Below are 24361 nucleotides of genomic sequence, written 5' to 3'. Positions count from 1 at the left end.
ATCAGAAAATTCCAGACTGACTGGTTAAAAGTCTCATTCCTGCAATTAAGTCTTGATTTGCTTTCTTAGGGGCAAGTGACTTCATTTTGGGATCTTTCTTTCCTTTCCTTCCTCTCTCCCTCCTTCCTTCCTTCTGTCCTTCTGTCCTTCTTTCCTCCCTCCCTCCCTCCTTCCTTCCTTCCTTTTTCTTTCTCTTTCTTCTTTCACACGTGCCTGCACATCTTTTTCTCTTTCTTCCCTCCGTAAGTAAATAAAATCTCAATGGATAACATCTTAAATTTATAAAATACTGTACAGATGGTCCCCAACTTATGATGATACATTTTACACCTTCTTGACTCTACCATGGTATGAAATGATACACATTCAGTAGGAACTGTACTTCGATTTTTGAATTTGGATCTGTCCTCGGGCCTGCGATATATGGTACAATTCTCTCTCATGATACTGGGTAGCAGGCAGCCACAGCTCCCAGTTAACCACAGGATCTCGAGGGTAAACAACTGATACCCTGACAACCATTCTGTACCTGTACGGCCATCCTGTTTCTCACTTTCAGTACAGTATTCGATATAAATTACATGAGATATTCGAGATAGTCAACACTTTGTTATCAAGTAGGCTTTTGGTTAGATGACCTTGCCCAACTGTAACTAATACAAGTATTCTTGTAACCAAACTCAAGGAGTTTGCTGCTTGGGATGCATGTAATTGAGCACAATCCAAGGAACTATTGAAAGCAAAGAATGTTTTTTTTTTTTTTTAATTTTTATTTATTTATGATAGTCACAGAGAGAGAGAGAGAGGCAGAGACACAGGCAGAGGGAGAAGCAGGCTCCATGCACCGGGAGCCCGATGTGGGATTCGATCCCGGGTCTCCAGGATCGCGCCCTGGGCCAAAGGCAGGCGCCAAACCGCTGCGCCACCCAGGGATCCCAGCAAAGAATGTTTTATTACTTGTTTCAAGTAAGGAGGCAGGGGGTATAGCTCTCAAAGCAATGGGGTGTCTGACTGGCTCGGTGGAGTGTGAGACTCTTGATTTTGGACTTGTGAGTTTGAGCCCCACGTAAGGTATAGAGCTGGCTTAAAAAAAAAAAAAAAAAAGGCACTGTCTCTCCTGGGGTTAGTACCGGAGCTTTATAAAAATTAATGAATTAATTAATTTTTAGATTAATTGATTTTAAAATTAACTAATTTTAAAATTTGTATTATTTGTTTCAAATTTAAACTAGGTAGTTGACATACAATGCAATATTAGTTTCTGGAGTGGTATTCAGTGATTCATCACTTGCTTACAACACCCAGTGCTCATCATAAGGAGCGCCCTCCTTTGTACTTATCACCCATCTAGCCCCTCCCCCACGCACATCCTTCCATCAACTCTCAGTTTATTCTCTGTCGGTAAGAGTCTCTTATTTTCTTTACCCCCTTCTTATATATTCATCTGTTTTTCTTTTAAAAGATGTTATTTATTTGAGAGAGAGAGAAAATAGGTGGGCGTAGGGGCAGAGGGAGAAAGAGAAATTGACTCCCCACTGAGCAGTGAGCCTGATGCCAAGCTAGATCCTAGGACCCTGAGATCATGATGTGAGCTGAAGGCAGATGCTTACCTGAGTGAGCCCCATAGGCACTCCTGTCTATTTTCTTTCTTAAATTCCACATGAGTGAGATCACATGGTATTTGTCTTTCTCTGAGTGACTTATTTCACTTAGCATAATGTGCTCTAGCTCCATCCGTGTCATTGCAAATGGCAAGATTTCAGTCTTTTTGATGGCTGAGTAGTATTCCTGTGTGTGTGTGTGTGTGTGTGTGTGTGTGTGTGTAGGCACATCTTCTTTATTCCTCCATCAGGTGTTGGACATGTGGGCTCTCTCCATAGTTTGACTATTGTGGATAATGCTGCTATCAAAAACAAACAAACAAACAAACAAACAAACAAACATTGGGATGCACGTATCCCTTCAAATCTGTATTTTTGTATCCTTTGGGTAAATACCTAGTAGTGCAATTGCTGGATCTCAATGGAGCCCGATGTGTGACTCGATCTCCAGAGCCGGGATCACATCCCGAGCCCAAGGCAGACGCTCAACCGCTGAGCCACCCAGGCGTCCCTAGGGTAGTCCTATTTCTAACATTGTGAGGAACCTCCGTACTGTTCTCCAGAGTAGCTGCACCATTTTGCATTCCCACCAACAGAGTACCAGGGTTCCCCTTTCTGAACCTCATCCTGACCAACATCTGTTGTTTCTTGTGTTGTTAATTTTAGCCATCTTTACAGGTGTGAGACAGTATCTCATCGTGGTTTTTATTTTTTCTTTCATTGTGGTTTTGATTTCTATCTCCCTAATGATGAGTGATGTTGAACATCTTTTCATGTGTGTTAGCCAGCTGGAGGTCTTTTTTGGAAAAGTGTCTACTTGGGTCTTCTGCCCACTTCTTAATTGACTTGTTTTTTTGGGTGTCGAGTTTGATAAGTTCTTTGTAGATTTTGGAATTGAAGCCTTTATCAGATATGGCATTTGTAAATATCTTCTTCCATTCCCTCGGCGACCTTTGTGTTTTGTTGCTTGATAGGAAGCTTTTATTCAGTGTACTGGGGGAAGGGGCAGGGACCTCACATAAGCACTTTAGTTCCATTGGCCATGCCTAGCATGTCAACATGCTAGTGCTTACACAGCATATTTTTAAAAATGGCAGAAAACTCCATCTATAGGAGGAGATCTTGGAGTATTGTAATGAGCTAAAGGGAACTTCAGGACAACTCAGGGAGGGTTTCTTCCCAGGTCTTTGGCTCCAATCCAGCTCAGACCGGCTCATGGAAGGGGCTATCAGGTGAAACAGCCCGCTGAGTGTCTCCTAGTGGGGAACTGCTCCTGCAAAACAAAACACATCCTTTCCCTGCTTTTGTCTCTTCCCCTCCTCAATTTGCTGATAGCTTTCAGACTTTTTATTTGAATACGTTCCCTTTGCATCCTAGGTAATATTTTGAGCACACCCAAGGTAGACTAGGCTAAGCTATTGTCAGCGAACCCTCTTGATTGACCACAGACCTCAATGGTTATTTCTTACTGCATTTTCTTAAGGCATTGACAGTGACTGGAGCATTCCCATTGCCAGACCAGAAAAGCCCTGATAGCAGTGGAGTGTCTAGAAGACCGCACCTCACATGTTCCCTTCCATGCCCATAATCATGGGCTGAACACATACCAACCCCCATCCATGATCATATGCTCTCTGCCTTTTCTCTTGCATGTACCCTCCTGAACCTTGATAAACCTCTAAGTGTCCATCTTGCCATTGGAGAGGTCCGTTATTTTTTATTTTTTAAAAGATTTTATTTATTCGTAGACACACAGAGAGAGGGGCAGAGACACAGACAGAGGGAGAAGCTCCCTCCACGCAGGGAGCCCGATGCTGGACTCGATCCTGGGTCTCCAGGATCACACCCCAGGCTGCAGGCGGCGCCAAACCGCTGCGCCAAGGGTAGCTGCCCCCGGAGAAGTCCGTTATTAAGGCCTGAGCCTGTTCCCTTCCTTAGCGGCTAGCACCAGAAATAAATCTCTCCCTTTCTCTTTTCCAAACCCTCCTCTCTTGAGTTACTGGCTTCTCCAGGGAAGAATTTATCCGAGTTTGTTTGGTAATTGTGTTGGCAAACCCAGCCAGGAGCTATGCTTTTGATTTGTCCAGCCCCCTCCAAATTCCCCAGGAGAGAGTGCCAGGGCGGACCTGTTTGTTTCCTGAATTAGCAGCTATGATAGATTGTTCTGTAACACTATGATGGTTTGTATGCTGGTGCATTAAATGCACTTTCGACCTAGATATTTTTTTTTTTTCAACTTACGATGGGTTGATTGGGATGTAAAAGCCTCTGTTGTTTGAATCCTGTGCCTATGTGGATTATTTCCTTTAATCATCACAACACTTTCTGGATAGAGAGGTATTATTATCTCTATTTTGCAGGTGAGTCAACTGATCAGAGCAACTAGGCCACATTTGTACACATGATAATACAGCTGGCATCTCACAGGGTTTACCTGGCCAATGCTTCTAAATATACTTTATTCCTTTCACAACAAAGATCCGGGCTTTGGATAATAACAAGCTTTATTTAAAACTTCAAATGAGCAAGTAGCTACAATCAGGTAAGGGGAAGTTCCCTAAGGGCCAAGAGGAGTTAAAACCCAGACTAAAAGGAGTGTAGTGGTGTGTGGAGGAGAATCCCACAGCTGGAGGGAAGTCTGAGGTCAGAGGTAGGGGTTGGGAGAGGCAGTGTGCACAGGGGAGGGGAAGGGCGTGATGTTGTCGGATTCACCTTGAAAATCTCTCCTCTGGCAGAAGCATTGACTCCTGCTCACTGTGAGGGCAGGCCCTTTCTAAGCATTCCATGGGATCTTCCAAAATGTGGTGTCTCTCCCAGATCGGATGGGGGCCCTCAAATGTAGGGGGTCCCCATCCGGTGGGGGCCAGTAGTGGGGGCAGTGAAAGGGTTCACCTGAGGCACAACAAAGGAGATAGAATTTTATTGAATACACTGCAAGGGTGGGGGGCAGGAAAGCAGAGAGTGTCTGCAAGGTAGTGAGTGGTGGCTGTATTTAAAGAGGGAAGGTGAGGAGGTGTGGGGATCTATGGAATTTCCCTTTTTTGGTAACTGTGCCTGGTTGGAAGTAGCCCACTGGTTAGTTAGGGCCAATGGATAGTTTGAGGCGGGTCACCCCATGAGCCTGTCCGGATTCAGTTTGGTGGTGGCTCACAGTTGCTCAAGCCTGTTGTCTAAAGGTGGCCTCCACACAAAAAGTCTCACAGGAAAGGCTCAGAGACACTGAGTGACCTACCCAAGTACCACCAGCTAGGAGGTGGCACAAACAGGATTCAGCCTGAGTGTGTTGGACTCCGCAGCCCAGGCTGACTCCACTCAACCAGCTGCCCGAATTGACAGGTTCTTCGGGAACCTGTTCTCCGGTTCAAGGGCTTTTCTCCCTTGTCACCTTCCCACCTCACCCTGCTTTCCACCAGCATGGTGTTTGAAACTGTGGCTGGGTTTGCAGCCCTGAAGCTGGACTCAGGCTCTGCAGCTTCTAGAAAGATTGTTATCTGTGGGTAAGGGCATGTGGCTGTAGGAGGTAGCCTCGCAGTCATTAGCCTACCCAGCACCTGCTCCTGGGTTACAGGAATGATACCTTCCCCTGGCCATTCCACCTACTGAGGATGAAAATCAGGTAGGAGAATTAAAAAAACACCAGCCTGTAGCTGGATAATTTTCTGCCTTGTCTTGTATATTCCTCACCCATTAATCCACTTAGTCCTGATACCAGTCCTGCAAAGGAGGTAACAAGTAAAACCCTTCTAATTCTACGGGCAAGGAGACTGAGGCCCAGGATGTTAGGTAGGCTCTCTGGGGTCAGAGGAAGAGGTAGATCCCAGGCTTGAGCCCAGTGTTCTAAATCTCATTAGCCACCCTGCCTTTTTGGGGGTCAGACCCCAGTAAGGGTTTGTTGGGTTTTATATTTTCTGTCCTCTTGACTCAGTACAGCAGGAGGAGATGGAAGACTGAGGGAAGGGGAAGTCCAGAGAACTTTGGTGGTGGGGAGGAAGGGCACAGCAGAGGGCCTGATGATGATGGTGGAATCCTGGGAAGGCTGGGAGGAAGAAATCAGAGAGAACACCCAGCCGACTCGGAAGCTGTCCCTGGGCGCATGGAAACTCAAAGCAGGTGGAAAGGTGTCTTCTACATTCACAGGGCTTGGAGAGAAAGGTAGTTTACAGACAATCCCTAGGCAACTTAGGAAAACCCTGCCTCCTCCTCCCATTGTGAGGTGGTTCTGGTTATAGGGAGTGGGGAGGGAGTGACAGGAAACAGAGGAGGTGGGGGCAGCATCCTGGGCTCCATCTGCCCCCACCCCTTCTGAGGCCTTTGGTCACCCCCACCATCATGGGCAGCGCTTACCACTGGGAGGCCCGTCGCAGGCAGATGGCTTTGGACCGGAGGAGGTGGCTGATGGCTCAGCAGCAGCAACAGCAGAAGGAACAGGAAGAGCTGCAGCAGCAGCAGCAGCAGCAGCAGCAGGAAGAGCAGGTGCATGAGAGGAGCCAGGTTCATCAGGTTCCTTGCAGAGCTTCCCAGAAGGGAGTGGGGAGGGAAGACAGATGCCTAGGAAGCTGTGATTTGGTCAATATTGTTTTGCTGAATGTAGGAAGAAAGGTCCTTTAATGTTCTCTTGGGTGGACTGTGTGTGTGTGTGTGTGTGTGTGTGTGTGTGGGCGTGTGTGGGTGTGTGTTTATTAGGGTAACTCAACTTTGCTTTGTACAATGCTGAGGCCCAGAGGGGGCTCCTGGCCGGTCCAGCCTGAGGGAATTTTTTTTTATTTTTTATTTTTAATTAATTAATTAATTATTTATTTATTTATTAAATTTTTATTTATTTATGATAGTCACAGAGAGAGAGAGAGAGAGAGAGAGAGGCAGAGACACAGGCAGAGGGAGAAGCAGGCTCCATGCACCGGGAGCCTGATGTGGGATTCGATCCCGGGTCTCCAGGATCGCGTCCTGGGCCAAAGGCAGGCGCCAAACTGCTGCACCACCCAGGGATCCCGGGAATTTTTTTTTTTAAGGTTTACTTATTTATTCATGAGAGGCACACACACAGAAATAGAGAGAGAGAGAGAGAGAGAGAGGCAGAGACACAGAAGGAGAAGCAGGCTCCATGAAGAGAGCCCGATCCCGGGACTTGATCCTGGGACTCCAGTACCAAGCCCTGGGCCGAAGGCAGGCACTAAACTGCTGAGGCACCCAGGGATCCCCTGAGCCTGAGAGATTTTAAAGCTGCACTGTTCTCTCAGGTGGCCACCAGCCTGTGTGCTATTGAGCCCTTCTTGCAATGTGGCAAGACCAAGGAACTGGATGTAAAATTTTATATACATTTAATTAAATTTAAACATTTATTTAAATTTATCAATTTAAATTTAAACATTTAATTAAATTTAAATCTAAATTTTTAAAAAAATTATTTATTTATTGTTGAGAGATGGAGAGAGAGAGGCAGAGACACAGGCAGAAGCAGAAGAAGCAGGCCCCATGCAGGGAGCTCAACGGAGGACTCCACCTCGGGTCTCCAGGATCACACCCTGGGCTGAAGGCAGGCACTAAACCACTGAGCTACCTGGGCTGCCCAGTAAATCTAAATTAATTAATTAATTAATTAATTAATATTTATTTATTTAAGATTTTATTTATTTATTCATGAGAGACAGAGAGGTGGGGGCAGAGACACATGCAGAGGGAGAAGCAGGCTCCACGCTAGGAGCCCAACGTGGGACTCGATCCCAGGTCTCCAGGACATGCCCTAGGATGAAAGTAGGTGCTAAATGGCTGAGCCACCCAGGGATCCCTGTTAAAAACAGATACTGTTTATGTATGGGAAAGCTTTCTTGTATGTTTAGAACAGTACGTTTAGATATATAAATATTTTTCTTGGGATCCCTGGGTGGCGCAGCGGTTTAGCGCCTGCCTTTGGCCCGGGGCGCGATCCTGGAGACCCGGGATCGAATCCCACGTCGGGCTCCCTGCATGGAGCCTGCTTCTCCCTCTGCCTGTGTCTCTGCCTCTCTCTCTCTCTGTGTGTGTGTGACTATAATAAATAAAAATTTTAAAAATAAATAAATAAATATTTTTCTTTTCTTTTTATTCATTCATTTTTTCATGAGAAACACAGAGGGAGGCAGAGACATAGGCAGACGGAGAGGCAGAAGCAGGCTCCCCGAGGGGAGTCTGATATGGGACTCAATCCCAGGACCTTGGGATCACAACCTGAGCTAAAGCAGACACTCAACCATTGAGCCACCCAGGTGCCCCGTAAATATTTTTCAACTGTAGATTTCATGACATCTAAATATAAAGCAAGTATTTTTTATCAAAATGTGATATCCAAATTAAGATGTGCTGTTAAACATAAAATACATGCTGTTTTTTGCAGACTTTGTACAAAAACAAAGAATATAAACTATCTCATTAATACTTTGATATTGATTACATGCTTTGGATGTATTGGGTTAACTATCCTATCTTTAAATTAGTTTCACCTGTTTTCTTCTTACTTTTTTATATGGTTACTAGAAGATTTTAAATTACTTGTGGCATGCATTTTATTTCTATTGGACAGTGCTGTTTCAAAGGTTTGCTTTTTTTTTTTTTTTTAAGGTTTATTTATTCATTTGAAAGAGAGAGAGAGAGAGCAGGAGCGAGGGGAAGGGCAGAGGGAGAAGCAGGGTCCCTGAAGAGCAGAGGGCCCTATGCAGGGCTTGATCCCAGGACCCTGAGATCATGACCTGAGCTGAAGGCAGGCAGAGACTTAACCGATTGACCCACCCCGGACCACCCCCCCTGCCCCCCGTTTCAGAGTGTTTGCAGGAAAGTATTCTTTATTCTCCAGCAGTGCAAACTGTATTCAGTGCACAGCTATCAAGGTAGGAGGTAGGTGCTCAGAGTCTGCCATTTCCAGGGCTGGGGCTGTGCTAGGAGGTACTGTCACATGAAACAGTTCTCGGGTTTCATGGAGGGTGAAGGGAGAGAGCCCAGCCTCCAACTCCAGGGAACAGAGACCCTCAGCCACCTCTGCATCTCCAGTGATTGCTTGCCTTGCTCCCTGCAGAGTCTCTGGCTGATGGGTGACTGGGAGGGGAGGGAGAAGGATGCCACTTGCCAGGGGCTTCTTGTCAGGAACTGGGGAAACTCCAAGAGGAGGAACTGCAATCTGAGAGAAAAACCCAGCGTCCACGGGATTTGCGACAGGAGCAGCAGCTGTCACTCAGGCCACCACCAGCGCAACCACAGCTCCTCGAAGAGTCACAGATGCTGCCGCCACCTCAGTCGAGGCAACAGAATGCCCAAGAGCCTCTCACCTTTGTGCACAGTCTGCAGGATTCTTCAAAGCCAGGTCCCCAGCTTGGCTCAGTAGGGACCCATCAAGCAGGAGAGCAATCCAATCTTAACAGATTCTTAGGAGGAACAAAACCCCTGCAAGGCCCTAGTAAGTGAAACACCTGGGAGGGCAAGTGGTGAGGGGGAGCTCCCTGCTCTCACCCCAGCCCTACATCCAGAATCCACAGCTATCCTCCCACTGTCACAGACTCTCCCTGGTACCCTTGGCCTTTGTTTGGGGGGTATCCCCCCCAAGACGTTTGCGTCACTCTGGGGGTGCAAAGGAGGCTGCTGACTTTTGCGGGGAGTGGCTGTGATGTTGGCAGCCCTGTCTCAGGGGCGAGGGTGTCAGAGGGGTGAGGGTGGGATCTGAGTTGCAGATGCAACAAGAGATGTACTGAGCCATGGGAAGTCTGGAACAGGGAATCACAGTGCAGCTTCCCGGTTGTGAATTTTCAGAGTGGGCTCAGTCTGTGCCTTGCCCCAGGGAGGGGCTGCCACCTGCCTCCCAGACACATAGTAGAGAGTCCAGCTCTGCCATGTTCCATTTTTCAGAAACTGTCAGATGAGTAACGTGTGCTTTGTTTTATCATCAGGTTTCAGGAAATCATTCCAATCTAATCCAGATAAATACACGGAGCACTCACGATTCACGGTGAGACAGTGTGAAAGGCAGGTAGACCGTGGGTGTGTGTGCGTGTGTGTGTGTGTAATCTAGGAAGGCTTTGTTGGTGAAGGGCTGCAGTTATTTATATTTTATAAAGTCAATTCCATAAAGTCTTTTTTTTTAAGATTTATTTATTTATTCATGAGAGACACAGAGAGAGGCAGAGACATTGCCAAAGGGAGGAGCAGGCTCCTCACAGGGAGCCAGATGCAGGACTTAATCCCGGATCCCGGGATCATGACCTGAGCTGAAGCAGGCACCCAATGGTAGAGCCACCTAGGCATCCCTTTAGATGCAATTATATAGTCATTTCTGGATGGTCTATTTCTCCATTTGTTGCCTTCAAAAAAATGTCTAGGAGGGCCTCTTGCTCAGCACTAAGCAGAAATGGAGGAGTTGGTATGCCTTGGTGGCTCAGTGGTTGAGCCTCTGCCTTTGGCTCAATGTGTGATCCCGGAGTCCCAGGATCGAGTCCTACATCGGGCTTCCTGAATGAAGCCTGCTTCTCTCTCTGCCTCTGTCTCTCATGAATAAATAAAATCTTAAAAAAAAAAAAAAAAACAAAACACAACGAAATGGAGGGGTTGACAAATCTATTCAGACAGGACAGTTGCCAGAGAAGCAAAATAGAGGGGTGTTTTAAGTGCTGATTGGGGCGGAGGCAGCTGGAGCAGGAGGAAGGCAAGGCATGAAGTCAGGCTTTAAGTCTCAGGATCACCTCTTCCCAGTAGTGATTGCATCTCAGCCTCATCTGCCCTATCCATAAAATGAGAATGATAATACCACTTCCTTAATAGAAGTGTCAGGACCACTGAATGTGGCAATTGAAAGAGAAGGCATCATAAACCCCCAGTTTAGAACCTGGCTCAATCCAGGCCTGCAAGCCCAGAGCAGTCACTTTGATGAGAAGGACATGACATAGTACAATCTTTGGAAAGAAGGTTTCTCTGACATAGATGCAAAGGATGAGAAACCCTGATGATAAGGACTGGGCTGCTTCATTTTGTTGATTCCTCTGGCATAAATGTTCTGGATCCAATGCTTTGGAACAGAAGGCCCAGAAACAGCTGACTAACCGTTTGCCTCCTCTCTCTCCCTCTTCTCAGTCAACGAATTACACACAGCAGTGGTGATCCAGAGATAGACCCTCAACCCCACTGGGCATCAGCAAAAAACAAAAACAAAAAACAAACCGCCCCCCCACACACCAGATGAATGCCTTCTTACCCTTCTTTCACCTCGGAGCATCTCCATTCCAAATGTGACCCCCTCCTAATCCACTCTAGAAGAGAAGGCAAGCTGAGAATAAAATGTGATTTCCTCCTAAAAAGAATCAAGAGGCTGGTCAGCTCTGTGAGATGGGGATGAAGAGAAGGGGGCATGAGGACCCAGAAGGGGGTGGAGGGGGTGGTGGGAGAAGAAAGTAGGTGATTCCATGCTTCTGTAGGCAAAGCCAATGGGAGAACTTGCTCTTGGCCTTCCCAAGTCTATGGCTCCATTGCTGGCTCTTATTTAGCAATGTCAGGTGTGTTGGGGGCTTTAAAGATTTTCTTTATTTGAGGGAGTGGGGAGGGAGAGAGAGAGAGAGAGAAAGAGAGAGAGAGAATGCATGTATGTCCACAGGGAGAGGACAGGGAGACTCCTTGCTAAGCGCAGAGCCTGATGCAGGGCTTGATCCCAAGACCCTGAGATCATGACCCAAGCCAAAATCAAGAGTTGAGTCAGGGATCCCTGGGTGGCGCAGCGGTTTGGCGCCTGCCTTTGGCCCAGGGCGCGATCCTGGAGACCGGGGATCGAATCCCACGTCGGGCTCCCTGGTGCATGGAGCCTGCTTCTCCCTCTGCCTGTGTCTCTGCCTCTCTCTTTCTCTCTCTGTGACTATCATAAATAAATAAAAAAATCTTTAAAAAAAAAAAAAGAGTTGAGTCAGATGTTTAACTGACTGAGCCACCCAGGCGCCTCTGTTGGTACTTTAGGTTTAAGACTCTGACTGGAACCATCACCCCTCCCCAAAGGCCAGTGCTTACTGAGATGCAGCTGGGGAAGGAGGGTTTGCATCATACTGGAGCAGGCCTGGAGCAGCATTACAGGTGGCAGGCAGGGCCCCACCAAGTCCAGTGTAATGCCTGGCCCACTGTGGGCTCTGAGGTGTGGCATGGATGATCAGAGGCAGGGGTGGAAAAAGCTCAGAGGAAAGGGGGGCTGTAGCCTCAAGCACAGGACACCTGATATTGGGAAGGGGAGGAGGACTTGCCCACAAAACCCACAGGCCTCTCCCTTCCCCCACCTCAGCCTTTCAGAGGTGTCAGGCTGCAAAGGCCCCAGGCACCCGCCCTTACCACTTCCTGAAGGTGATACCTAGGCCCACAGCCTGCCCCCCTTTGCACCTGGGGCTAGACAGGTGATGCCTGGGCCCTTCATCAAAGCCCACACAGACTGCCCCCACACCAACTGCCAGGGACCAGGGCCCTTGTATGGAGTGCTTCCTGAGGACCAGGAATATTAAAGCCAGGAGAGGGCTTCAGAGATACACAATGAGAAAGGGAGAGCGCCAGCTCCTGGGAGCAAGCTCTCAGAAGCAAAAAGAGCTGGACAGGTTAGCAGAGGGGCATAGGGCCTGGGAAAGAGCTTGGCACTCACTCGGAAGCTCAGAAACAGGCTGGGAGTGTCTTCCAGCTCTCCTCCCACTCACAGGAGACATTTTTTTAATTTTTTATTTATTTATTTATTTATTTATTTATTTAGAGACATAGTGTTTCCCCTCAGTGGCTGCACCATCTCACATTCCCACTGACAGTGTATTTTTTTTTAATTTTTATTTATGATAGGCACACAGTGAGAGAGAGAGGCAGAGACACAGGCAGAGGGAGAAGCAGGCTCCATGCACCGGAAGCCCGACGCGGGACTCGATCCCGGGTCTCCAGGATCGCACCCTGGGCCAAAGGCAGGCGCTAAACCACTGCGCCACCCAGGGATCCCGACTTTATTTTTTAACATTGTTAAGTATAGTTTATTTTTTTATTTTTATTTTTTTAAAGTATAGTTTATTGAATACAATAGATATCCTTTACATTTGGCAACCTACACACAGCAGAAACTCCAGCCTGGCCTTTTTGGACTTGGTGCTCCTGCCAGCACCTTCTTGACTCTACTCACTCCGGCATGAAAGCGGGGACACAGGACGGGACAGCCTCCTTCCTCCTTCTTCCTGTCTGCTCAGCCAGCTAGCCAGGTGCTGTCACCACTGCCTCCTCTCCATCCATCCAAAATGGCACTCAGCTTTCCCCACCACCTAAGTTCATCTCCCAGCCCAAGGAAAACCACAGCCACCTTCAGTTCCTGCTCAGCAATACAACCAACCGCCTCCATCTGGAGCCCAGTGGGACCCTCCATCATCTGGGACTTTGCTTCATCTGAGTGACAGCAGAGAGGAGAGGTTGAGACCAGTCCCTACTCAAGTGCAGTTTCATCCTGTCAACACCCGAAGGAAAGCAGACGCCTCTGGAAGAAGATGGGCCCTGGAACTAAGCCAGGGATGCTGTAGAGCCCAGCAGCTTGGCCAAGTCCTGACAGTTCCCCCTCTGCAGGCTATCATGGAGGAGCAGCTGGCACCACCGTTTGACCTACCAGTGTCCACTCACATGGGCTCAGGGGTGGGAGCTCACCACCAGCCAGAAACCTAACTTCAATAAACTTCTTTCCAAATGACTCTGGCTTCATCTCAGTTTTTCCTGTATAGGTGGAGGGTGCCTCCCTGTATAGGAGAGGTGTCTCCTCTCCTCCCTTACTACTTCTGCTTCTGCTGTGACCAGAATAAAAGAACTTTGTTGGAGAGAAGCTTTAGCCAGAGAACAGCTCTGTCTTCCTAGAAACTGGAACAGTCTTTGACCAGGGAAGATGCAGAGCCAAAGGGCTTTGCCAATCTTGCTGTCAGGGCACAAGTTACCAGGACAAAAGCAGATCATCACCATCACTTTGTCACATGACAAAAGCAGGAAGGCACGAGGCAGCATGGATGTCCCTCAAGTCACTTTCCCATCCCTGGGTGGAGAACTTGAAAAAGATCCATGTTTTAAAAGTGAGATAAAATTAAAGATTTCTCCCCTTCAGGCAAGAAGGGCAGGAAGGCCAGCCCCGGAGGCACTAGGCAACTAAAGGGCTCAGTACACAGAGGGCAGGGACCACTCTGGGAAATCTAAGGCAGCTCTGGATACATATCAGGTCAGACTTTCCAAAAGCCTGGTGCTGGCTGCTAGGAGAACCAGACTTCTTTTCCTGTGGAAATCAGAGGATGTGAATAGCATGTGTGCGTGCATGTGTGTGTCAAGTTAACTTCCACGTAGGACTCCCTGTGCTGAGGGGGTGTGTGGTTGGGTGAGGTAAAACAAAGCAGGGCTTTTCCTTTGGCAAAGTCACTGTAATTTGTGTAATTCTTCCTTGGGCACTGGGATATACAGTCCAGGCTGGCAGGGGCCTGGAGTTTGGGAACAGTAGACAGGTCATGGTGGGTGAGGGGCCAGCAGCAAGTGGGGCACCGATGAGTTCCCCCGGCAGTCCACATATTCATAACTCTGGAAGACTAGCTGCTCTGAATGGCTCAGGTAGGAACAGGTCAGGGTGCCCCTGGAGAGGAAACAGGCTTTGTTGCTCTGTCTGGGAGGAAGAGGGAAGCTCTGGCCCTGCTCTGCTGTCTGGGGAGGGTGGGCTCCCTCAAACACTCCACGCTCTTCCTTCCACTCCCTACTCTACCAAGGTGCCTGGGACAGCTGTCCCACCTGTGATCAAGACAGCTCTGTGACTTATAAGCAAGGTGGGATCTAGTGCAGGGCTGGACCTGCTACTCCCAAGAGCCACAAAGATCAATGGAGTTAGCTTTGAATGACTCCTCCCACAAGGTAGAGGGGAGACTGGGATGAGAAGTGGGAGAGTGGACCCCTGGGCTCGAAGCCCTACTTACTGGATGTGCAAAAGCACATGGTGGACTTTGATTTTCATCCAGGAACAGATTTTGCTGAGAGAGAAAGAACACGGGACCGCGTTTCACACTGAGCAGCCTGGCAGCCTTGCAGGCCCCAGTGTTGTCTCCTGGGCTCTTTCCCATCAGGGCCCCCAAATGCCACTCCCACTCTTTCTCCCTCTGCCTAAGGTGAGCATGTCACCCTTGCTGCAATTGCATTTCTCCAAGCCCCACAGGCTTGGCCCAGGTGTGTACTAGCCCCTCCCCCTCAACAGAAAACAAGACATTCATTTTCTCAGGGATTCAGGCTTAAGAGCCTGAGGTCACATATTGTAAGAATTAACCAAATTCTGGCCTGTTTTCATTCCAACCTAAGTCCAAACAGGTGGAGGACCCTGAATTCCTTGCACATTGCAGTCTTGGCCACAAGAGTGGAGGCCAAATGCTGGCTGCAGGGTTTGTTAAGCAGTCAGGAAGTCTAGTAGGGATGAAGACTGGGTTTCCAAACAGGAAAGAGGCTAAGAGAGAAGAGATCAAGGTATACTTACTATGTATTTTCATCCTTGATCTTGTTGGTCACTGCATAAAATATCTGTCAACCAAATGAGCACAGGGTGAGCCTCAGCCCCAGCCGCCCCTTCCGACCACCACCCATGTTCAAGCACATGGAAAGGGAATCACCTGTTCACTAGCCAAAGGGCTGATGTGGAGAAGGAGGCTGTTGGAGACCTGCCCTACCACAAGGGACAGGTGTAGAACCTCGATGGTCAGCTGAGTCACAGTGATGGGGTAGTAGTTGCTATTGGAGATGTTTAAGATATTCTGAGGAGGAAGACAAGGGAAAGGAAAGTGGGAAGGATCACCATCCTTGAAAAGAAGTAGTTTCCCAAACGCCTGCCTCCCGCCCCCCACCCCCCCCCCCCGCCGGCCCCGGCCTGACTGAGCCCCACTCCCACTGTGGGTCTCAGCTGCTGAAGCCCAGTGCCAGGAGTCCCTTGGAGGAGACAATAAGCTGGCACAGGATCCAGTCTCATCCTGTGAGGCGCCTCTGTTCGGTTTTGCCCACCCAGGGAGTCTCAGACATGCCCTGCCTCCCACACCTGCGTTTTCTCTCCCCCTACACCCCCGATTCTGACCCTTCATTGTGTACCGTCCTCATCCTGCACAATCTGTTACGCGGCCCGTGGTGTCTCCTTGCTTCTCCCCAGGCTTTTACACCCTCTGGGTGCCATAAGATCTCTGGCTACCTATGTCCAGGACTGCAACACTGGACAAGGGCAAAGAGGAGTTGCCGGCAAGGCAGCATGGAGCTCAGGGGTGTGGGCATCCACCCACCGTTATGTTGAGGTGGATATCAGTATCGTCAAAGGCCACTGTGGAGGAGTTGAGGCCTGCAGGCTGCACGGCGATGGACCGGGGGAACAGGAAAAAGACGATGAGGGAGGAGGTCACAAGGCAGATGAGCACTGCCAGGAACACGAAGAGCTTCCTGTGGGAAAGCAGGCCCCGGGGTCGAGCAGTGCAGAAGTCTGAGTACCACGGAAATGTGGGCAGAGACGGACACTCCAGTCCCTACACAAGGCTCTCCCCTGCGCAAGCCCCTTGTGACTGCACATTTACTTCCCCAGATGTGGACGACCAGCCCAGGTTCAGATGCAGCCCCAAGTGAGTCAGAGCTCAGGACTGAGGCAAGCAGCCTGGCTTCCATCCCACCTCTCTTTACCCACTGGACCATTTCTCTGAGCAACCCACTTAACCTCTTTAGGCCTCAGTTTCCTTGTCTGTAAAATGGAGAGAACTGGACCTACCTCACAGAATGTGTTATGGACTAAGGCAAGAAAAAGCACTAAAGCCAGCTTCTGGGCACATAACAAAAGCTCAACAAATGCCAGCTATTATCACTGGAAGACATGTCCACATGAACTTGAGAGTTCTGAATTTTAAAATTAATACTCAGGACATCGTCTGTCCTTCTAATTCAAAACTGGAATCTGCATTAAGGTGAGGCAACACCTTGTTAGTATCTTATGCGGGGCACTGGCAGTTTCAGATGCTGGTGCAGTGGTCAGGGAGGGCAGGGTGGTGGCACAAACAGGGTCATGACCTGCCTCTCCCTCCAGTGAAACCCCAGGGCTGCCTTTGAGGTTCTGAAGTATCTCAGAAGAGGGAGCAGCTAGTTTTCCATCTCAACTGGGAAGAGAACAAGCAGGTCTGAACTGCCACAACAGAGAGAGACTCGCAGGAAAAATAACTTCCCCAAATGAACTACAGCCAAGGCCACTCCCTCCCTCCTGAAAGTACTTGCAGAGTCAAGGGATCCTCTCCGTTTTCACAAGGGAGCCACGCTTCTTGGAAGCACCAAAGCTCAGGAGGACACCCAAGTGCCCTCAGGTGGCATCTGCTATGCCCCAAACTTCTTAAACCAGGAAAAAACCCCGGAAATGATCTAGTATATCTGAACTCAGGGAGGCTTCCAATGGAGAAGAATTGGGAATGGGGGTGGGGAGGCAGAAAGGGAGAGACAATGAGTACAGCCCCTGTGGAGCTCAGGTGAAAAGAAGGGCTTACGTGTGCCTGGGCTTCAGCCTCTGGTCCCCATAGGGGATGAGAGCCACTAGTTGCTTCTCTAGCTCTGTAGAGAGAAAGAAGGTGAGAGGGCCAAGAAGTAAGTATGCATGAGGACTGTTTGCTGTGCCAGCTATCCAGAAGGACCCCTCCACTCCACAGAGTCAGAAGCGTGCCACCTCTGCCCCAGGGCAGGACTGGAGACCTTGGACAGAGATGGCAACTCCACTCTGTCAGCTCTAAGATAGAGGTGAGATTTTTCATTAACAGGTGTGAATTTCCGGAATGCACCAGCAAATGAGACTTTGGAGAGGTCATTTGTAACTTCCTGAATCCTAAGACCCAGGGAGCAGGAAGGCTGGAGACCCCTTGGGCTGGGAAGAACAACTAGGGCAGGAGGGGCAGCAGGGGGCAGGTGTCTCTGCAGCGAGGGCAGATTAAAAGTTAACATTTTGCTGGCCCACCTGGAGGGGGGGGATGGACCCAGAACTGGGAGACCCAACCCCATTCAAGGAGGCTCAGACGGGCCTGACCAGCTGGCTGCTAAGAGCTTTTTCTGGATTCCAGGCTATCTCTAAAGCCTTGGGCCACTCACCTTGAGGGATCTCCCCGCTGCCCTGGCAGGTGGGACAAGTCACAAAGCTGGCACTGGCAGCCCCTTCACAAGGCACGGGAAAACAAAAAGACTTGCTGCTTCGCGTGCTGGAGTAGCAGGCAGCCTTGCTGCCAGTGGCTGGGCTTCGGGGCAGGATGGACTTGTTCTCCTCCCGAGAGCCCAAGTGGGAGAACGTCTCACCCATCATTCAGGGGGTTTTCGCTAATGAGAAAAGAACAGAATTCGGTGCTAAGCTTGTTAGCACAGACACCGGATGTTACTTTGGTTTGGGGTTCTCAAGATTGGCAAGGAGTGCCACCCCGATTTCAGCAAGCTCCCACCCAAGGAAGCTAGGATACGAAAAACTGAGCAGTTATATGGGACTCTGGGATCAGAAATCTCAGCATGTTTTTCATTACTGCAGGGGAGCTCAAACTGCCTGCAAGAGGGAAGAGAAAAGAAAAGCAGAAGTTATTTCACTAGAAGGGACTTCCAGAAGTGAATGGCAGAACACTTGTTTTTGTTCTGGGAAAGTTGCTGAGCTGTCACTTGCTTCAAGGGAAGGAAGTGGATAGTGCTGGCGCGAGGTGGGGGAGGCAGCAGTCCAGTCTCTTCACCCTCTGCAACAAGAGGACTCTGAAGAGGTGTCTAGGACACCCAAGCAGAAATGCCTGCGATCTTCCAGCCTGGGAGTGGAAGGAAAGCTTCCATTCCTGAGCCTCTGGGCAGGTGCTGGCTTAATAAGGAAGCAGGGATTCTTTGAAACAGGGGAAAGGCAGCTAGGCTGGCCACAGGTGTGCCTAAAAACCTTAAAATAGCCCTAAAAGGGAGCAGAGAAACCTCTTTCTCTGCTTTCTGTGGGGAAGGAAAGAATGCTTGGGGAAGGATGGGAGCAATGGTCAGGGTCTATTCTTCATTAAGGAATGGTAAAGGCTAAAAAAAAAAAAAAAAATTCCAGATTCTTCTTCAAAGGCTCAGGAGTGGTGGCAGAATGAGTAGGCAAGGTGAGTCCAAGGTGAGCCGTACTCAGACCTTACTGGGTCAAAATTAAGTGTCTCACCTGATTCAGGTCTGGGGATCCAGGGCACTGGTCAGCCAAGAGTGAGCCTTCTGAAATGTCTTTGGGGAGAAGGGCTTGTTGGGCAGGGCCAACAAAGGGCCATGGACTGGGGCTGGCCAGGCTACCGGCCCCCTTCAGCAGAGTCCTGGGGGGAGCGAATACACAGCTTTGGAGAGAGTGGGGAGCAGCTACCTCGGCCTCCCCAGAAGGCTAAGCTGCTTTCAGCCCTTACTCCTGGGCTCGGCCAGGGTCCCGAGTGGAGGAGCAGCCACAGAAGCTCGATTTCATTGAAGAATTTCAACTCCAGGCAACCCGAGGCCGTTGGTGGAGCCTGTTAACCCGCGAATGCCTGCGTAAGACTAGGAGGCAATGAAGGTCCCTCGACCCTTGCCTCCCAAAGGGAAAGAAAGGAAGATCTGAGAAGCCTTACCCCACCCCCGGGCGGTCAGCAGGACGTCTACGGCTGCAAGCAGAATCGAAAGTGCGGGAGGCAAGAAGCTCGCCCCAAGCTTTGACTCCGTCTAGGGAGGCTCCGCCCCAGCTTCTCCGGACCCGCCCCCTCCCAGTGACCCGCCCCCTCCCGTTACATTGGCCGGAGAAGAGCTCATCTCTTCCAAGACCGCCCGGGTTCCGGACGCCACTTTCGCAAGCACCAGCCCGTCCAGGTAGGACTTTCGAAGAACTTTTATTTCACCATTCTCGAAGCGGTTAGGTACAAGTACAACCGGACGGACGACTGGACCTTAGGGTCCTCCTGGACCCCTACAATACGACTCAGGAGGTCAGAGCAGGTCCCGCCCGAAATCAACCCAATTAATTACACACACCCTGCCGCTCAGCCTCTATCCAGAAGCCCGGATAAAAACGTTTTAAATAAATGAACAGCCTGGTTGGCTTGCAGTCTGAATCTTGGTTTATTTAATAGCGATCAAGAAGTATACTGTAAATAAACATTATGATGACTAATGATTAATTAACATCACCATTCATTATAAATACCAACCAGGTTAAATAATACTAGTTTACTATCCTTCCCCTTCTGGATGAGGGTTGAGTCTTCTTTTTCTGCAAGTCACTTTCATGGATAGTAGTAGCTTTTAGTGTTTTTTGTTACCTTTCCTTCACCCATTATACCCAAGACTCCTTTCTGTAAACAGAATGAGGACCTGGGCCCCTGGCAACAAGCTTTCTCATTCGTTTTGGGGTTAACCCAAACCTTTTTCAGAGTCTGTTCCCATCCTAGTCTTGCAAAACAGCCTCCTCCTGTTCTAGACTAAGGCTAGATACCTTTGAGCAGATTTCAGACATTCGAAAAGTCATCAGCATTTCCTGTGCCTCACACACATTTGCCCACCCCAGAACTAACTTTACTAGATTAAGAGCCTTTCACTTTTCTTCTTTCAACTGTAACATCTGCCCTGACATTAAGAAAAAAGGTAACTGTTACATTTCTTTTCCTTTTAATAGTTTTCCCCTTCTCTATAGGATTAGCAAAATATTTCACACTACCTACTTAAATTTGTTCCCTTAAACAAAGAAAAATGTATGCAAAATTACTACAGTAAACACTGCTCAATAGATGCTGGTGGGTTAACTGAGCACACTCCCTCCTCCTCTCACTGAAGTGTAGAGACCTAGAAAGTGGATCTTCTTGAATGTACCAGTGGGGTCTTTAGAAAACAGTGCTGATTTACTACGTCTTACAGGGAAATGACTTGTCCTTGAGCAAGGAAGATTAACAAGACGGGGCTCTGGGTGTCATTTCAATACCACATAGATATGAGGCTTGGGGTAGGCTAGAAAAATTGTAAGAATTCTTGAAAACAACTTCCAAGGTTAATTTCTTTTAAAAACTGACAACAGATATCCCCATAGAAACATCCACATTTAACCAAAGAAAAATACTCAACTTTGATACAAGCAGAAAGAAAAATGGTTCTATAGGAAGTTCAAGTTAATGCTCTTCAATGCACTAAAATGGAGACAGGAGCTTTGTCCAAATCAACTGAAAAAGTTTTCCTACAATTCATCCAATGTCTCTGTTTCGGTTCTGGTCTTTGATTTGCTCCAGAAAATACTGTAATGCAGGTACTGTCTTGGTAGTTCAATAATGGGTTCTATATATTCATCAGATTAAAAAAATCATCCAGGGCTTCTCCCCTACGCCCCCAGGACAGAATAAAGATCATCTCTGAGCAGCAGGCAAAGTGATTTAATACAAGGCCACTCCTCAGTAGCGGTGGCTGTACCAGTCATTGTTGTTGACCTGAAGCAGTTCTGTCACAACCTGTAAGATGTTATAATTGTGCTTCTTCAGCAGCCTGAGGTTCAGCTGCCTGTCACAGAATCCCATTTCGAAGAGATGGGCCATCAGAGCTGCTGTCTGATCTTCAGAAACTATTGGCTGTGTAGAGTCAAGAAAAGCAGAACATTTTCTGAATCATTTATGTGCCTCGTAAATTGTTATCTTGCAAATCACACAAATCTTTCCAGATCTATTTATTAGGGAATTCAAAGCAAGGGTATGGATGGCACTCCTGTCCACCTGACACTACTGGGCCCATGAGGGAGGACCGGGGATGCCCAGCTCTGGATTCTGTAGGTTTATATCCGAAACTGGGCAACTAATGAACTATCTTCAGAACTAGGAGGAGGAGGAAGCTCCAAAGGGGGCATTTGGAAGGAGGCATTCTTTGGCCTAATGAAGGAAAAGATACAAACAAGCACTGGAAACTCTGTGAAGATAAAGTTAACTGTGTGGATGGGGCCAGTGTAGGCAGGAGCAGAGACTGTTACTAGGAGAGTGTGGTCAGCTATGCAAAGGAGCTGAACAAGAAACTGCTTGGGAAATGACATCTTGGGCGACCTTCTTGGCATTTTTTTCCCTTTTTCTTTGTAAAGAACAGAAATAATCTTCCAAAGAGGGAGCTAACACTCCTTTACCTCCCTCTTTGGGCCAAGCCCTAGAGTGGACACATAACCTTCCCAAATCCTAACACTTTGGTTTATCTTTTTTTTTTTTTGTTTTAAATTAACATATAGTATGTGAGTTTCAGGGGTAGAGTTCAGTGATTCATCAGTTGCATACAACACCTAGTGCTCATTCCATCACATGTCGTCCTCCTTAAGGCTCATCACCCAGTTACCCCTCATCCAACCACCTCCCCTCCAGTAACTCTCAGTGTGTTTCCTAGAGGTTAAGAGTCTCTTATGGTTTGTTTCCCTCTCATTTGTTTTCCTTTCCTTCCCCAATTTCATCTGTTTCTTAAATTCTATAGATGAGTGAAATCCTATGGTATTTATCTTTTTATGATTTATTTCGCTCAGCATAATACCCTCTAGTCCCATCCACGTTGTTACAAATGGCAAGATTTCATTCTTGGATTACACTAACTCTTACCATTAACTTCCCAACTGTGTTGACCATCAATTAATTCTTTTTTTTTTTTAAGATTTTATTTATTTATTCATGAGAGACAGAGAGAGAGAGAGGCAGAGACACAGGCAGAGGGAGAAGCAGGCTCCATGCAGGGAGCCTGATGTGGGACTCGATCCCAGGTCTCCAGGATCATGCCCTGGGCCAAAGGCAGGCGCTAAACTGCTGAGCCACTTGGGCTGCCCTCAATTAATTCTCTTATGTAGGAAAATGGAGATATAAAATACCTCCTGTTTGGCAGGCTAGTTGAGAGGATTAGGACAAGAGTGTGTACGTGTGTCGAGCACAATCTCTGGCATTTCTCTCTATACCCAACTCCACTGTTCCTCTCTTCACTCTTTTTTTTTTTTTTTTTAATTTTTATTTATTTATGATAGTCACACAGAGAGAGAGAGAGAGAGAGAGAGAGAGAGAGAGAGGCAGAGACATAGGCAGAGGGAGAAGCAGGCTCCATGCACCGGGAGCCCGACGTGGGACTCGATCCCGGGTCTCCAGGATCGCACCCTGGGCCAAAGGCAGGTGCTAAACCGCTGTGCCACCCAGGGATCCCCCCCCTCTCTTCACTCTCATTTCAGAATAGATTATCCATCCTTTCCAGGATAATCCTTCCACAAGTCCATTGCTTGCTATCTCGTGATCTCTCACTACCTCAGAAATCTCTTTCTGTGAATTATCCTCTCTCACCTTGACCATTAACTCATTCCCTGTGTGCTCCAGCAACTTGACAGTACTCAAGCACTCCCCAAGTCCTCCTTACTTGCTCTCTTTCTCTGGGGGTGTTGGCACCTCCTCCTTATTCAAGCTCCCTTCCCTGGCTCCAGAACATCCTCCTATGTCTCAGGTTCCTGGACAAGGCCCTTCTTCTTTCCTGGATCCTTCAAGGCTGTTTTTTTTTTGCTTTAGACCTCATCTTCCCAGAAACTCTTACCCAATCACACGGCTTCTACTAGAACCTGTATACACATGACCTGACCTCCTCCAGGTCAAACCTTTCCTCTGTGAGCCACAGGCATGTGCCCAGCTGCACTCTAGGTAATTTTAGCTGGATATGCCTCAAATTCCACACCATCCAAATGGACCTAATTTTCTTCTTCTCCTGCCCAAATAGATCCTTCTTCCTGTACATCTTTCTTAATGGATGGTACTATCCACTGTCCAAAGCCGGAAACTTGGGATTCCTCCTTGACTTCTTTCCAGCCTCTTAATCATGGTCTTCAAGATCTGCTATTTCTCTTTCTCTTCTACCCTTTTCTTCCATCTACACATGGATTCTCAAATGGATTTCCTTAGGGCTCCCCTCAACCTTCACACTGTAGTGGAGTTATCTTACGGGGTACGAATCTAATGTTAATTATTTTCCTATAGCCCATTCACTGGCCCTTCCCACTAGCCTTAAAATAATATCCAAACCACTTAACACAGCACCCCACCTACATAAATTGAGTTTTTTCCTTCTTCTCAGCCCAAATTCACCTTTAAAAAAATTTATTTATTTATTTATTCATGAGAAGCACACACACACACAGAGGCAGAGACATAGGCAGAGGAGAAGCAGGCTCCCTGCAAGAAGCCCGATGCAGGACTCGATCCTGGGACTCCAGGATTATACCATGGGCCAAAGGCAGGCGCTAAACTGTTGAGCCACCCAGGTGTCCCTCAAATTCACCTTCAAGCTAACATTTCCAACTCTTTTTACTGGCCAGTCTCTGTCACAATGCTCTTTCTATTCCTCTTTCCTGACACATACTCATTTTGTCCTTTTTTTTTTTTTAAAGAGATTTTATTTATTTATTCACGAGAGACACATAGAGAGAGGCAGAGACACAGGCAGAGGGAGAAGCAGGCTCCATGCAGGGAGCCTGACATGGGACTCGATCCGGGGTCTCCAGGATCACGAACTGGGCTGAAAGTGGCGCTAAACCACTGAGCCACCCGAGCTGCCCTCATCTTGTCCTTAAGGACTCAATTCAGGCATCATCCTACCAGGAAGCCTTCTCTGGCCCATGCAGAGGCCCACAGAGAGGTGTTTCATGGGAGAACACTGGCGCAGAACCTTACATGGTACTGTTTATCACGTTTGTGTCCCACAGTCTTTGGGCAGGGACTGGTGTCTTTTTCACCTTGTAGCACTGGTACTTGGAAGAGCCCCCCCCACACATAATAGGT

At 48.2% G+C, this 24361-nt stretch overlaps 3 protein-coding genes across 12 annotated transcripts in view; 1 reads left to right on the top strand and 2 right to left on the bottom strand.

Moving 5' to 3' along the window:
* The first annotated feature begins 5822 nt into the window (after positions 1–5822).
* Positions 5823–10915, top strand: CCDC200 (coiled-coil domain containing 200). 2 transcript variants are annotated; one of them, XR_012009032.1, is made up of 4 exons: positions 5823–6074; positions 8647–9024; positions 9512–9570; positions 10689–10915. XR_012009032.1 is itself a non-coding variant. In XM_072780696.1 (4 exons), exons 1-4 carry the CDS (start codon positions 5931–5933, stop codon positions 10713–10715), a joined length of 540 nt encoding a protein of 179 aa, XP_072636797.1. In that variant the 5' UTR covers positions 5824–5930; the 3' UTR covers positions 10716–10915. The 2 variants fall into 2 exon arrangements, 1 of the variants encoding a protein (XP_072636797.1); XM_072780696.1 differs by having other exon boundaries at positions 5824–6074; positions 8715–9024.
* On the bottom strand, positions 8172–19343 carry TMEM106A (transmembrane protein 106A). Of its 7 annotated transcripts, none has more exons than XM_072780688.1 (10): positions 19190–19343; positions 18760–19090; positions 17700–17921; positions 17108–17171; positions 15875–16028; positions 15221–15361; positions 15088–15131; positions 14540–14593; positions 10810–10905; positions 8172–10338 (listed from the first exon to the last, which is right to left on the bottom strand). In XM_072780688.1, the coding sequence occupies exons 3-10, from the start codon at positions 17905–17907 to the stop codon at positions 10284–10286; spliced, it is 816 nt and encodes a 271-aa protein (XP_072636789.1). In that variant the 5' UTR covers positions 17908–17921; positions 18760–19090; positions 19190–19343; the 3' UTR covers positions 8172–10283. The 7 variants fall into 7 exon arrangements, with proteins under 7 accessions (XP_072636789.1, XP_072636795.1, XP_072636790.1 ...); XM_072780694.1 differs by having other exon boundaries at positions 8172–10333; XM_072780689.1 differs by having other exon boundaries at positions 18952–19090.
* An 82-nt stretch (positions 19344–19425) lies between these two features.
* The window catches only part of NBR1 (NBR1 autophagy cargo receptor), a 32920-nt gene continuing 27984 nt past the window's right edge, over positions 19426–24361 (bottom strand). For all 3 annotated transcript variants that reach the window (XM_072780687.1, XM_072780685.1, XM_072780686.1), the window contains exon 21: positions 19426–21163. In XM_072780687.1, coding sequence (XP_072636788.1) covers positions 20990–21163 — 174 coding nt within the window. In that variant the 3' untranslated portion in view covers positions 19426–20989. The remainder of the gene's footprint in view (positions 21164–24361) is intronic.

The sequence above is a fragment of the Canis lupus genome, chromosome 16 (assembly GCF_048164855.1).
Source record: "Canis lupus baileyi chromosome 16, mCanLup2.hap1, whole genome shotgun sequence".
Classification (NCBI taxonomy): Eukaryota; Metazoa; Chordata; class Mammalia; order Carnivora; family Canidae; genus Canis; species Canis lupus.
The sequence above is the reverse complement of the archived record's forward strand: the minus strand, read 5'-3'. Positions and strand labels throughout refer to the sequence as shown.